The sequence below is a fragment of the Rhyacophila brunnea genome, unplaced genomic scaffold (assembly GCF_057557595.1).
Source record: "Rhyacophila brunnea isolate RB1 unplaced genomic scaffold, BYU_Rbru_1.0 scaffold_2, whole genome shotgun sequence".
Taxonomy (NCBI): domain Eukaryota; kingdom Metazoa; phylum Arthropoda; class Insecta; order Trichoptera; family Rhyacophilidae; genus Rhyacophila; species Rhyacophila brunnea.
The window spans coordinates 56404533-56419773 of NW_028232859.1; the positions used below are offsets into that span (position 1 = coordinate 56404533).

The 15241-nt window shown below is 34.8% G+C and overlaps 1 protein-coding gene across 2 annotated transcripts; it reads left to right on the forward strand.

Moving 5' to 3' along the window:
- Positions 1–331: 331 nt before the first annotated feature.
- Spf30 (survival of motor neuron-related-splicing factor 30) lies at positions 332–15200 on the forward strand. Of its 2 annotated transcripts, none has more exons than XR_015070623.1 (5): positions 332–577; positions 666–964; positions 7584–7742; positions 9835–10635; positions 15159–15200. XR_015070623.1 is itself a non-coding variant. In XM_085946967.1 (5 exons), the coding sequence occupies exons 1-5, from the start codon at positions 536–538 to the stop codon at positions 12694–12696; spliced, it is 990 nt and encodes a 329-aa protein (XP_085803093.1). In that variant the 5' UTR covers positions 332–535; the 3' UTR covers positions 12697–13633. The 2 variants fall into 2 exon arrangements, 1 of the variants encoding a protein (XP_085803093.1); XM_085946967.1 differs by lacking the exon at positions 15159–15200 and adding an exon at positions 12452–13633 and having other exon boundaries at positions 9835–10079.
- Positions 15201–15241: the final 41 nt, after the last annotated feature.

The following is a 15241-nucleotide window of genomic DNA, read 5'->3' on the forward strand; positions in this document are numbered from 1 at the left end:
TACCTAGGTACATACTATAAAATTTATTCGCGTAACCTATGAAATTATTAATTAATTAATGTCAATACATTTTATATGTAGAATATACATCGAGAGAAGCATCATTTACATTCATTGCCGTTTTTTTGTAATTATTACCTACCTATAATTTATTAACAATACTAAAAACTTGCTCATTTTTAAGGTATTATAGGCCCCTTGTGCTTGTGTCATATGACACAAATTATTGAGAATAATGAAGAACAGCGGATAGGTACAAAAGATTTATTTATTTCATGGGGATACTAATATTTTACAATAAATTTGTCTATGAAACAGCATCACCTTGGTCACACTCAGCAGCAGCAGCGGCAGCCCAGTCATTGTCTATGGAGATTGTCATCACAAAATAATAAAATTAGCATTGGCTTTACCTTGCTTACCTGCATCTTACCTGGTTTTAATGTGGTTTTAGTTTGTTTGATAAATTTGGTAACTAGCTATTGGGTTCAAGATCCAAGTAATCTAGTTAAGTTAACAAAACCATACCGTTACTATGGATAACGATTTGAGAAACTACAAACTTCAACTAGAACAGGTTTCTCTCACATATTTTGATAATCGTCCAATATTATAAAATTATGAAGTATTATTATTTAATAAAAAAAACTGTTTTCGTATGACAGGTGGAAGCCGCTCTCATAACAGATTCGGATAATAATGAATTGCTTAAGCTGAAAGCCGATCTCGAAGAGGTTATAGAGCTTACACAAGACCTTATCAAAACTCAGCAAGATGACATGGTTAAGTTCTCCGAAGACAGTCGAGGGTCTGGTGGAGGGAATGATGAAGATAACGACGAAGATGACGTGACGGCGTCTCTTTTGGCTGCCGAACGCGGGGATGGAAGCCAAAGTTACAATTCCAAAAAAAGGAAATGGAAAGTAGGGGACAAATGTCTCGCCAAATGGGATAGAGATGGAGAGTAAGTAATAATTTCGATGCCGTTTCTTACTACATTTAATTCACGCTATAATAAAATATACAACAACGTATGCCTTAGTGGACACAGAAACTCAGCGTGGCTGCAACTGTGTATTTGATTAAGTTGGGGGTAAATGTGCTGCAGATGCCCGCATGAGTTTTTATAACTTTCTTTTTAGACCAAACCCAACCTAACATAGCCTAGCCCAGTGGTCGGCAAACCACGGCTCGCGAGCCACACGTGGCTCTTTGGCCCCTTGAGTGTGGCTCTTCCACAAATGACCACGTACGGACTAAAACAGTGATAGATAAAACAGTCAAAATGTCTTCGAATATAACCAACCAGCAAATCGAAGATCTTAAATTGGTTTCAGCTTTATTAATAGTAAGTAGTTGACGAGTTTTGTGACATAAATGATACAGGACAAATTTGTACAATTTATTTCATCTAAAGGTAATAAAGAAGAACTTTTAGGATTATTGCCACTCAAAGGTCAAACAAGTGGAGAGGATATTGCGAATGCTGTAATTGAGTGCATGGAAAAACATCATATTCCACTCGATAAAATTGTGCCAATTTCAACAGGTAGGGCGAAAAGTATGACCGGTGTAGGAAAAGGGTTTGTTACTATTTTGAAAGAAAAAAATAAGCGCATTGCATCATTCGTCAAAAAGCGCTTTGTGCGCAGACATTTCCAAAAGAAATTTGCAAAGTTAGCTCTTAATCATCGCCATTTTTTTTTAGTTAGCTTAGTATGCAGATCTTCTGCTTCATAACAGGGTACGTTGGTTATCAAGAGGAAACATTTTAAAACGTTTCGCTTCCTTATTAACAGAAATTGAGGCATTTCTACTTTAGAATGGTGTTCACTATCCAGAAATAGGTAACGGACAATCAGTTAATCAAAAAAAAAATATTTCATGGGAGACGTTACGTTACTCATCTAAATCAGCTTAATCGTAAACTGCAGGGGGAAGAAAACATATTTTTCTCGATGTTAGAAGAAGTTATTTCATTCGAAAACAAATTATCCCTTTTTGCATAAGATTTCGAAAGAGAATCTTCGATTCACTTTCAAAGCCTGCTGAAACATTGGTACAAAAATAATTCTGATATTGACATTTGCTATTTCAAAACAACAAATGAGGGAAGCTCTTCTTAACAGGTTTCAGGAATTCAGAAACAGCAAAGCGACGTTAGTCTTTGTTAAAAAAACTTCATAATGCTACGGTAACAGAATTAATTTTTTCTCCCTTTAATGTTGACATTGGCAACATTGAAATTTTGAAATGCAATTGCTGGATTTAAAAAATGAAGAATTATGGAGCTCTAAATTTCAAGGTCTCTGTACTGATATGGACATATTGGAGAAAAACCAATATGAATATGGTTCATAGCACATTAGTCTACTTTGAAAGACCTGGAGAAGGAAGACATGATGATTTTTAACACCTGGAATACTATTCCTGACTCATAATAATATGATCAATTGAATAAACTAGCGTTTGCTGTTCTTTCCCTTTCCGGTTCTACATGTTCATGCGAACAATCTTTTGCAAGCATGAACCTTATCAATTAAGACTAAATTGAGAAGTCATCTTATTGATGAAAACCTGGAATCGTGCCTAAAATTAAAAACAACATCATACAATCCTGACTTACCCAAACTTTTCAAGGAGATGGAAGGCAATTGTTAATTTAAAGATAATAATTGATGTAATTTATATCTCTATAGATTTTAATATACTTTATTTATTTAATTTTATGGATACCTTACTTACAATTTAATTTTTATCAATAAATAATATCATTATTAAGTAAGACATCAAGTTTTTTTCAGTGTACCCACCTAAGACTTAAATTTGGCTCTTCAAAGAAATCGCAACCGTTGTACTCTTGATATTTGGCTCTCTTGACTAATGAGTTTGCCGACCACTGGCCTAGCCCAACCTAATATAACCTATTATAATCTTAGTGTGTGAATGGTGCATCGAAATGAATGAAAATTTCAAGTTTTAAATTAACAATAATTATTGGATCGAAAAGCATGTGTGCCGTCAGAAAAAGGTATTTAATAAAAAGTACTCTCTCAGTAATCCGCCACCCCAAAAACGAGTCCAAGCAGCAGATTATAGTGTATACATGCAAAATATGGTCAAAATTAAAACAGGTATTTCGTAAAAATAGTTTTTTAGAGAAATTTGTACTAGCAAATTACGGTTTTATTTATAATCAAAATCAAGTACGTATTTACTAAATTATACATATTTATAAACTAAGATTATTAACTAAATATTAAACAGTAAATCACTTGACAAAACCAGTTGTTCAATGAGGCAGATATTCTTGAATGGTTTAGGATTCCTGGCTTTCCCTATGTCCAAAAGTTTCAGTTTGTGTGTCCCGGTTGCATTGGAGTACGGCATAATAATTGTGATGTGGTCCTTGGGCACTTTCCTCCCTGGTACATTACTTTCTTCGCGATGAACATACGTTTTACGAAGGAGAGATTTCCAAAATAAACCCGTCTCATCTGCATTGTATACTTGTATGCGGCGGACTACTGAATTTGACAATCGAATACCGGCGAATTATAGAGCTTGATTTTATGCTTTCAACTAGTAAAGATAATGACGGATTATAGTAGTTGTCGGATAATCGAGCGGCGGATTACTGAGAGTGTACTGTAATTGTCTACATGGAATAAACTGTTTTCGTAAAAAAAAATTATAAAATAAAAGCTCATGTGGGCATCTGCAGCTCAATTACTATAATCGATACCGTTTCTTAAAATTAAAATATCCAAATTTCTAATTTACGTTATAATATATACAATAACGTTTGCCTTAGTGGACACAAAAACTCACCATGGCTGCAACTTGTTAACTGTGTATTAAGTTGGGATTCACAAAATGCATAATACCTTAATACACTGATGCACACAAAATTGACACAACCTTGTTTATTCTTAAAAAAGCCGTTCGCGCTTGTAACAAACTTGGGAGGAGCTCAGATGAAATGTCACATTCAGCTACTTAGCCGGCTTGCACATCCAAACTTGTCTCGACTGCAACACGTCGAATATGTCGATGTGATTTTGTTGGTATTCACAAAATACACATAACCTAAATGACCTCTGCACAATGCTGGAATGCAACATTTTAGTTTGAAAAAAAAACAGCTGGTGTCACTAGCAACAAATTTTACTTGCCTCAGACCATGTCGCATGTCCTTGGTGTTGTAGTTACGCATACTCATTTATAGCAATTGATATGTGCTTAATTGACCAATGAACCCAATATTTTTGCCTTAGATTTTTGCTGTATAATTAAATACATAATAAGCACTGTTTCGGCGTCCGATTTTCACTTTTGCTTATGATAATGATATTTATAGAGGTTGCGCGCTTCACTGTCACTAGGCGCCTATTTTCGTAACCCCCGTCTTATAGTTTGTTACAACTATTTTGTTAAAACACACAGACTTCATAGTGACCGAGTGTGCGTGTATCTTTTATCTGTATCAGGCATTGGCCGCCGTTTTAACAACCCGCCAACGACTGGCAAGCACAATATTATCTTTTTAGTACGAGAGGTTGATAAATATCCTTCCAACTATTGAAACACTGCATCGGTATATTTTTATTTGATGGAATGCTTATTTTTTATTCTTTTTAATCACCAATTTAAATTCACTATTTTATAATCTGTCCGGGGGATACCATATTTTTAGGCCTCACAAAAAGACTGTCCAATCTCTTTGGGTCGTATAGTACTGAGATAAAATTCATGTCTAAATAAAATACGGTTCTTGTCGGTTTATAGGAAGCCATGGCAAACAAATTTTGAAAATAGCCGATATTCTGGATTATTTGTTAGGTTAGGTTAGGTTTCATTCTTGAATTCATGACTTTTGCCAAAATCAAAGATGACCGTATAGTATGCGGCGGTCATATCTTTCCGATAAGAGAGCTCATGGCGAACTGTGCCACGTGAAATGTAATGCGTACAATTTATATGTAACCATATTTTGGAATCCTAAAAATAACAATTGGTCAGATGGGACTGTTCTCCATGCAGTTTTTCAAATGTTGTAATCCGCCTGCTCTTAAGGAGACTCGAAATGTTGCCCCATATTATGTTTAGTCTCAAATTATGTACCAATTAATTTACACTACATTATTTCGCTATTTAAAACAAACACATGCAAAAACTTTTTAACTCTAGATCGCTAGTGCCGCACGTGAAAAAATGATGACTGAAAGGAATTTACTCTAAAAAAATTTAGGATTGACATTCCTTCCTTGATATTCCGGATGTCAATGCAGCTACCTTTATTTCTCGCACATCTTAACTCCATGCGAACTACCCCATATTCTCTTCCTGAAGTTATTTTTGAAACCAGTTTCTAAGGTGGGATAGCTACTGTTCAAAAATAATTTTATGTGTATGTATGTATTTAAAAAAAAATTAAAAGATAAATAAAAAAAATCTTGACATGGAAGTTCGGCACTGTCACTAATTCCAAATAATCATCAAGGGTATAGATGACCAACGGATCACTAGTAAATTTATTTATACAGAGGAAGGTATACAACCAAGTCGGAAGTGTTTTATTGGGGGTGAATTTACAAAAGAAGTTGTTTACGCTGGTAGGTATCTACTTAATTCACAAACCTTGGATTTTTTTTCAACTATATGTGTGGATACTTTTTCAAACTTGTCAGCGAAAACATCAATTAGGTAGGTACTTAGACACTTAACTAGTGTCATAAACGTAATCCGAACCCGGCGGTATCCTGTCCGTCGGATTTTATTGCTTAGGGTCGAAATATTTTTAATCGATCCACACATTAACAGTTTTAAGAAAATTTTTGACGATATTTCAGCTTGGTATATCCGATAAGGAGCTCGTTATAAAAGTGAATACATGTATGGAGAAAATCATAAACTGAAATGTCAACGAATATTTCCTCGTTACATCCGAGATCTCGCTATATCCGTGATCGTAATAACCGTGCTCGACTGTAATTCAGTCAGTCAGCTGGATCTTCTCTTAATTTGTTGAGTAAATTTATCTGCGAGTGTATGTTTCTTTGTACTAGCCATTGCTTGACCCACTTGGATCTGTAGCGTCTATTTCTCTTTCTTTTATCCCAGTGGTCGGCAAACCGCGGCTCGCGAGCCACATGTGGCTCTTTGGCCCCTTGGGTGTGGCTCGGCCATAAATGACCATGTATGGGCTAAAACAGTAAAAGATTGAACAGTCAAAATGTCTTCGAATATAACCAACCAGCAAGTCGAAGATCTTAAATTGGTTTCAGCTTTATCAATAGCAGTTAACGAGACTTGTGACATAAATGATACAGCACAAGTTTCACGTGTTGTACGATTTATTTCATCTACCTACAGGTCCTAAAGAAGAACTTGTAGGATTATTGCCACTCAAATGTCAAACACTTAGAGAGGATATTGCAAATGTTGTAATTGAGTGTATGGAAAAACATCATATTCTACATGATAAAATTGTGTCAATTTCAACAGACGGGGCGGGGCGTTAAGTATGATCGGCGTAAGAAAAGGGTTTGTTGCTATTTTGAAAGAAAAAAAATCATGAGATACTTGCTTACCATTGCATCACTCGTCAAGAAGAGCTTCGTGCGCAGATATTTGGAAAGTTATGGAATTGCTGATTAAGATTATCAACTCTATTATAGATAAAGCTTATTGATAAAGAATTATGGAGCTCTAAAGTTGAACATCTCTGTGATTATATGGACATATTGGAGAAAAACAAATGTGAACATGTTTCACAGCACAAGTTTAGTAGTCTGCTTTAAAAGACCTGGAGAAGGAAGACATGATGATTTTTAATACCTGGGATAGTATTCCTGACTCATGTGATCAGTTGAAAAAACTAGCGTTTGTTGTTCTTTCCCTTTCCGGTTCTACATATTCATGCGAACAATCTTTTTCAAGTATGAACCTTATCAAGAGTAAATTGAGAAGTCGTCTTATTGATGAGAACCTGGAATCGTGAATAAAATTAAAAACAGCAGCATACAAACCTGACTTATCCAAACTTTTCAAGGAGATGCAAGGCCATTGTTCACATTAAGTGTTTGTCAGTCATTGTCATGATAATAATAATTTTATGGATACCTTACTTACAATTTAATTTTTATCAATAAATAAGATCATTATTAAGAATGATATCACGTCAACAGTGTACCTACCTATATAGTAAGTTTAAGAAATCTCAATCGTTGTACTGTTGATATTTGGCTCTGTTGACTAATGAGTTTGCCGACCACTGTTTTAACCAATTAACAATAGAAAAACGCATGTGACAAAAATAAATCGTCACTTTCCGACATTGCTGGAATTCCGAAAAAACAGTATTTTCGTGACGACGACTTCTGTCTTAATGAGGTTTGCGCAAACTTATTTATGCCGTGATACATCACAAAGTGTTCTGTATTTTTTGCTCAAACTTTACCGCGCAGGTAAGTTGCTGCTGTCTAGCCGGTGCATTAGGGGTAAAAAAAAATTACGGATCACCAGATCGTTTTAGATCGGCATTACTTCACCTGAATCTTAATGTGATTACTTTCTTTCAGGTTTTATGAATGTAATATTGAAGAAGTGGGTGATAATAGTGCTAAAGTGATATTTATTGAATACAACCAGAGAGAGATCTGTGACTTGGACGACCTTAGAGATATTGCCACAGGCGTCAAACGATCTGCTGATGACTCTGGGGACGACGGCCCAAATAAGTAAGTCGGATGTACATTCACGCCTTTTTCGTTTACCCATACATGAGACAAAATCTCAAAGATTAACTATTTATTCTATGTTGAGTTTTGGTATTTTACTCCTTTGTTTGGGGCTTTAACTTTCTTGAAATGCCGTCCTTAATATCAATCAACATTTTTTTTCATTGCAGATCTTCCATATAATATGTTACACTATAAAAGGGGGTGTTCGATATAATACGAGGGTTGTCCAAGAATTTATTATTTTAAAAATCAGGAAAATTTTATTTTTATAAAAAAAAGCATACGAAATTTTAGGTACATATCCCCACTATTTTTCGATGTAGTTCTTGTTACTATCGATGCACTTGGTGAGCCGTAGCACTAGGTCCTTGATTCACTTGTTGTTGAATTCCGCCGCCACTGTCCTCAAAAATTTTCTCACCTCTTCCTCCACGTCCTCGTCGGTCTCCAAGCATTTTTCGGCCGAATGTAGCTTGAGGTGAAGAAAAAGATGGAAATAACTCGGCGTCGGGTCGGGGCTGTGAGCAGGATGACGGAGGACATCCCATTTGAATGAGTCCAAAATGTTCAAAAACACCTAAGCACTTTTCACACGGTTTTGCTTGTGACTTCCGTCAGAATTTTGGACGCCCAATAAGCACACCATTGCATACCCCAATTTTCCCCTCAAAATCATTTGTATGGCAGACTTACTGATGTCTAGGAACTCACGGACTGTCAGACGGCGATCTTCACGAACTTTATCGTTGATTTTCTTCAACAAAACGTCACCAATTGAGGACCTCTTTCCTCTCCCCTCCTCATCATGAGCACTCGTTCTACCACTCGAAAACTCAGTACACCACTTCCTGACATTTCACTGGTTCATCACATTACTATAATTGGATGTGAGATGGCGATGGATTTCAACAGGGTGGATTTCCTCCTGGTTGAGAAACTGAATGATTGAACACATCTCGCAGGCGGCGGAATTCGACAGCGAGGCGTCCATCGCAAACGGACGCTAAGGTCATACTGAAGCAGCTACCGAGCCGGCTCACCACTCGTTCTGGAGTGGGAAGTTTACACTACACGCTAGTGCTACCAGCTGTTGAGAAATAACATCTGCGTCGTCAAAAATGAATGAAGGTCATTAATTCCTGGACAACCCTCGTATGATGATGGGGATAGGGGGAAGGTTGTATAAAATATGACCATCAAACAACCAACAAAATATGATTATATATATATCGACCATGTCCGATCCTAATAAGATCATATGGACCTCCACAGAGTGGAGGTTTGTATTAACAGATTTTGTTTTTACGAGAAATGGATATCAGCCACTTGGTCAACCTATTAGGTCCATACTCTGACGCATACACAAATTGAAAAACAATTTGTGTACTTGCCAGACCCAGGATTCGAACCTGGGACCCACGACGCAATATAATAGACGCTTAAGTCGCACGGCCATCCTGGGGTAATAACTAATTTTTGTGAATAAAATATTCCGTGAGAATATCGTATTGATATTTAAATTGTTAACATAGCGCGAGTCGAGAACTACATGGTTCTAAGTGTTTGTCCTTGGAGAAACAAAAGTAACAATGAGGCAGCTTAGAATACTACTTCATTGTTGGGTTTGCTTTTTCAAGGACAAACACTTAGAACCTTGTAGTATTAGGCTCGCGATAGGTACAGTAAAAACAAAATAATGATTCGGTTGGTCAATGGTGTATGTGCGGATATTTAGCCCTGCTAGTGCTACTAATTACCTGGCAGTCGGTGTACTCGTAGCGCTGACAACGGTATACGTATTCGTACGCATACAATCCATGAACCGAATCATTGTTTTGTTTTTACTGTACATTATATTATGACTTGACTAAAACTTTTGTATTAAGTACTTGACCAAAACGATTCGCTGGTAAACAATCTACAATATAGTCAGACCTTGGAAATAAAGTGAAATTTTTCCTTATCTTGCAAAACACTCGCAGACAAAGGATCAACCGTGTGTTGCATACGTAAGGAATAAATTCCATTATGTCTGAGTGTGTCAAAGAATTATCTCATTTCATGTTTGTTAATATGTAATTTTTTTCAGACAAGGAAAAGTCCACAATAGGGAGTACTTAAAAAAGAAAAAACAGAAAAAGCAACAGAGATTCAAACAGATTGAAGAAGACAGGGAATCAGAAAAAAACAAATGGTTATCATTCAACGCAAAGTCTGTCAAAAAGTCTGGCGGCAAAATAAAAAGCATATTTGCTTCACCCGATAATGCCAATGGGAGAGTCGGCATCGGCACATGCGGCATATCTGGAAAACCGATGACAGGATTCGCACAAGGTGAAAAGTGGAAAAAGGGCGCGTAATTCATCAATTTAATCGTGTGTTGTGGGTCGATATTTTCTGCGTATTTAAACCGGTTCACAGTTATACTACCTACACACGGACAAAACGCTATGGTTATGATGAACGGGTATCAACTTCACACCAGTGCGTGCACCCGTGGTAAAATTTATTTTAACTTTTAACCCCACCGGACTATTTTGATGGCTCAGTGCAAAGATATTGTGTGCCCAGTTTTGATCGAAATTGAGTTAATATACACAATACACAACATTAATCTGCATCGTAGATGCTGTAAAAATATTGTACTGTAGGGTGAATACCTACCATACAGCATAACTTGGCAGAAACCATTACTTCTGAACTATAATTTATATCACAACATTATATTGTTTAAAATCGCAAAACAATACTTATGGTGAAACAAGTCATCTATGTAGGTCAATTAAATTTCAAAAGACATGATTTAGCAAAAGTGATACAGTAAAACCTCGTTAGTAAGAACGCTGATAATTCGGAATTCGCCGTAATTCGAAATTTTCCTGAAAAAAAAGTCCCTTGAACATTATTTTCATATAAAACAATACCTTTAATTCGAATTTCGTAATTCGAAATGATTTCAGAGTCCCTGGCATACAAAAATATTCAATAAATCGTAATAAAGTACACTATTCCATGAGCCAGTCATTGCAATTTGTGACAAACTTTTCTTAAAAAATCAAAAATTACTTATTCTAAGAAGGTAATAAAAATAATCCTGACATTTTATGACCCTATTCGGTAGGCACATCTATGATCGGAAACAAAATTAATGAAAATCATTTTTTTCAAAAAATTTTTTTTTTCAAAATTTTAATATTTTTCCCCCATACATTTCATAATTCGTAATTCGAATTTTTTTTCGATTTTCGGTCCCATGGAATTCGTATTAACGAGGTTTTACTGTATTCATATTTATTTACAATTTACGAAACAAAAACACATACCTGACCAAGCAACTAAGAATCAAACACATGGCATTGTCATTTCAAAATATTAACACTATGCATTTTTTTCAATCTACAAATATGCTATACAAACATGTACTTTTAGATACTATCTCAATAGCATTTGTATTAACACCGCGTCACATCTGTTACGTCACTCATCATCATTTCACAGTAAAATAGAATTTGCTTGTTTTACTATGACTATCATATTTCTGTTATTTATTGTAATTTGATTCGCAGTCGTAGTTTATAGTGAATTTCATTCCTGTAATAATATTTATATTTTTGGGGAATAAACTGGGTATTTTCTCAATCACACACATCCTATCTGATCTTCTCATTTCAACCTCACTACCCTTGTCCTTTATTCCTTCCCATAGTACATCCAAATACATAATACAGTACTCTCTCAGTAATCCGCCACCCCAAGAACCAGACAAGTGTCCAATTAGTGAAAGCGGCGGATTATAGTGCATACATACAAAATATGGTAAAAATTAAAACAGGTACTTAACTATTTCGTAAAAAATATTTTTTTGAGAAAATCGTACTAGCAAATTACGGTTTTATTCATAATCTAAATCATGTGTTTACTGCATTATACATACCTACATATTAATAAACTAAGTTTATTAACTAAATATCACTTGACACAACCAGTAGTTGTTCAGTGAGGCAGATATTCTTGAATGGCTTAGGATTCATGACCAAAAGCTTCATTTTGTGTGTCCCGGTTGCATTGGAGCACGGCATAATTGTGATGCGGTCCTTGGGCACTTTCCTTCCTGGTACATACCTTTCTTTGCAATGAACATACGTTTTATGAAGGAGAAGTTTCCAAAATAAACCTGTCTCATCTGCGTTGTATATTTGTACGCGGCGCATTACTGAATTTGATAATCGAATACCGGCGAATTATAGAGCTTGATTTTGTGCTTTCAACTAGTAAAAATAACGGCAGATTATAGTAGTTGTCGGATAATCGAGTGGCGGATTACTGAGAGTGTACTGTATGTCCGTTTCTCATGCATCCCAAATCTTAAAATTAGATTTCCTCAAAACATACAAAACTGGACATACAATATCTTATATAAACCATCGTTATGGGTTAAAGAACACACATTCACTTGAATTTGCATTGTAATCAAAAATCAAAAAATCAATTCAACCTCACAAATAATATGGTAAATAATGAAATGATTGAAATCGGACGAATAAATTTTAGTATGTAATATATGGCCAACCCTTAAAAAGTATTCTCCGACATCTGTGACAGTTTGATAATAATGTTTTATCAAAATAAATACTGATATTAACATTTTGTATACTTCTCTCTTCTTGGTTGCACCATGGAATTCAATCATCTTCTGAACGACCAAGACTCTCCATCCCTCACGGTCTTCTGCTTCTCTCAAGGCAGAGTGAAGGCTGCTACTAGTAAACTCCTTGGTCGCTCCAGCGTGCTGACGCTCTATCTGTGCTTCTACCTCTTAGGATACCCAAAAACAACCTGTCTTTCCGGGTTATCCGGTCCGCATCGAAAATATTTAAAAAAAACTGCAGATTGCGTCTCAGACATATTTTCAAGAGTCGTTGATTTATCTGGAGTCTGGATGATTGACTAGTTCGTCCTGTGCTCTGTCCAAGAAATAGGAAGCATTTGGCGCCACATTTCGAAGGCATTACCTTGCCTTCAGGGTCCATGTCTCAATACTACAAAAGTATGGAGAACACTAATGTTATTGAAATTCCTTGATCCTCGTCTATAGTGGTAAGACATGTCATTGAATTTTTTGCTATCTGTATGCGCCTTATTTCTGCTTCACATCCGCTTTTTTCACTAACAGTCGATCCCAGATAATATAAAACTCGTCCACTGTTTTTAGATTTTGGGTTATACTCGCTGTTGGTGGAAGGTTAACCCGATCGATAACCATTAACTTTGTCTTATTCCTATTTAATAAACTCTCTGAGATGATTGTCGTTCATAGTTATACTACTAAGAGTATTTGAAACAATTTGTAAATAAAAATGTGGTACATACCTACCTACATAGTAAATAAAGGACATGGCGTGTAGAAAATTTCAATTGTGTTGGAATTATTCTTTGAATTGCTTGTAGGTGGGTAAACTTATATATTTGAAAGCATTTTTTTTTTGTAAACCATTTCATTGAAGTGGAAACAAGAATAATATAGCAAAATATACGAGTCAATCTTGGTCTCGAAACTAGGAGAAATTTCAGCATTTGAGATGAGTTTTAATTATCTGACCATTGTCGACAATAAATTTTTCCACATTGTGTATATTTTAGGTTTGTTCCTGCATGCAAATGTTAAACTGACTCGAAACAGTATGGTATCTTTTAAAACCTATGTACAGTTAACTCCAAATATTTGGGATAAGGATGGATAATCCTATTAATTTTCTTTACATTAGGTACAAAATATGTGTTTATAATGAATTTCTTCAAATGATTTCTGTCTTCATTTGATCGATTCACTTTTTGTCTTCGCAATATTTTCGTGAAATTATGAATAATAATTAAATTAACTTTTAAGAAATCAAATACCTAGCTTATCGGAAAAACATTATTATAAACACATTTAAGTACTTAAGCTGAATAAAGTGAATATTAATATTTCCATATTGAATAGTTATTGGGAATTCAATAACAAAGCCCGTAATTGTTATTATTTGTGAGATTACTGGTGAATATTACCAAGTGGCAGTATCTGTCAACATTCTGATACGTCTTCTGCCTGTCTCCCTCTCTCTCATACGTTTACATTAGTGTTCATTAGTCAAACGACGATGTTTAGCTGATGGTTCTTCCTCATCCATGTTTCTATTTTTTGATTGACATGTTGTCTATGGTTACAGCACCCTATCCCATTATATTTACCTTTAAATCCCTTGGATAACAATAATTTCTTATCTAAACATCACTTTTATTTCTTTTTATTCACTCCTGAAATCCCTTCAATTTGGATTGAATATATTCTAATAGAAATTGGCATTAAAGATTTATAACATTTTCAAAGTCGTATATTCTATCAGACACCATAATATACTTCTTTATACCTTTCCGTCAATCTGTCATAAATTAATTTTAATGTCGTTTAATGTAAACATTAAACTAAACATCTGTCAAATTATTGTAAGAGTATGATTTGTTTTCTTTCAAGACCACGAAAATATTGATACCTTGATCATTATCATGAATTTGCTGTAATTTGGAAAATACTAGGAACATGTAATTTATGGTAGTCTTTTTACTCTAAATGTGTCAAAAGCTTTGGTTTTATCAAAATTATTTTTAGTCATGTATATATATCTATTTAAACCATTTGCAAGTTCAAAACTGTGTGGATGAGCCAATCCTTAATCGTTTTATACCATTCTTGTTTGGTTTGATTTGCATTTGACTTACGGAAATATAACTTGAACCAGAAATGCGTATTGCGCATGCGCCCAACGTCAGCAAATCATTCACGATTGCAGGAACAAACCTTTTATTTCCATACATCAAAGTTAGTTTCTTATCTTTGAAGTCCACGAAGTGTGTTGTACATAATGAAAGATGTAGAGAACCGCCTAAATCGACCGGCATAAAAAAATTATAGAAACTCCAGGACAGGTATTTGTAAAATTAAAATCTCCAATATATTTGTATGAATATATAAATATATTTAAAAAAAATTAATTACATTTATTGCTGTTTGTCATAATATTATACAATAAGCCACTTACTTTATACATAAAAAAAAACTGTTAAATATCTTTGTGCATTTTATTTGAACAATTTAAGTCCCCAATATTTAAAATTGTTTCCAAAATAATGTTAATTTTATGTCTCCAGAGATCAAAATAAATCATCACCACTATTTTTTAGACAATTTACTACAAAGACACTTTTTTCACTGGTAGTGGATAAAGCTGTTTTAATGTGTATTTACAATATCTAAAAATGGGCAAGTCAAAACTCTTTCATTTCACTTGGATAAACATATTACAGTAAAACTTCGTTAATAAGAACAGGGATAATTTGAAATTCGCTGTAAATCGAAAATTTTGCGAAAAAAAGTCCCTTGAACATTATTTTCATATAAAACCATATCTTTAATTCGAATTTCGTAATATGAAATGATTTCAGACTCCTAGCCTATA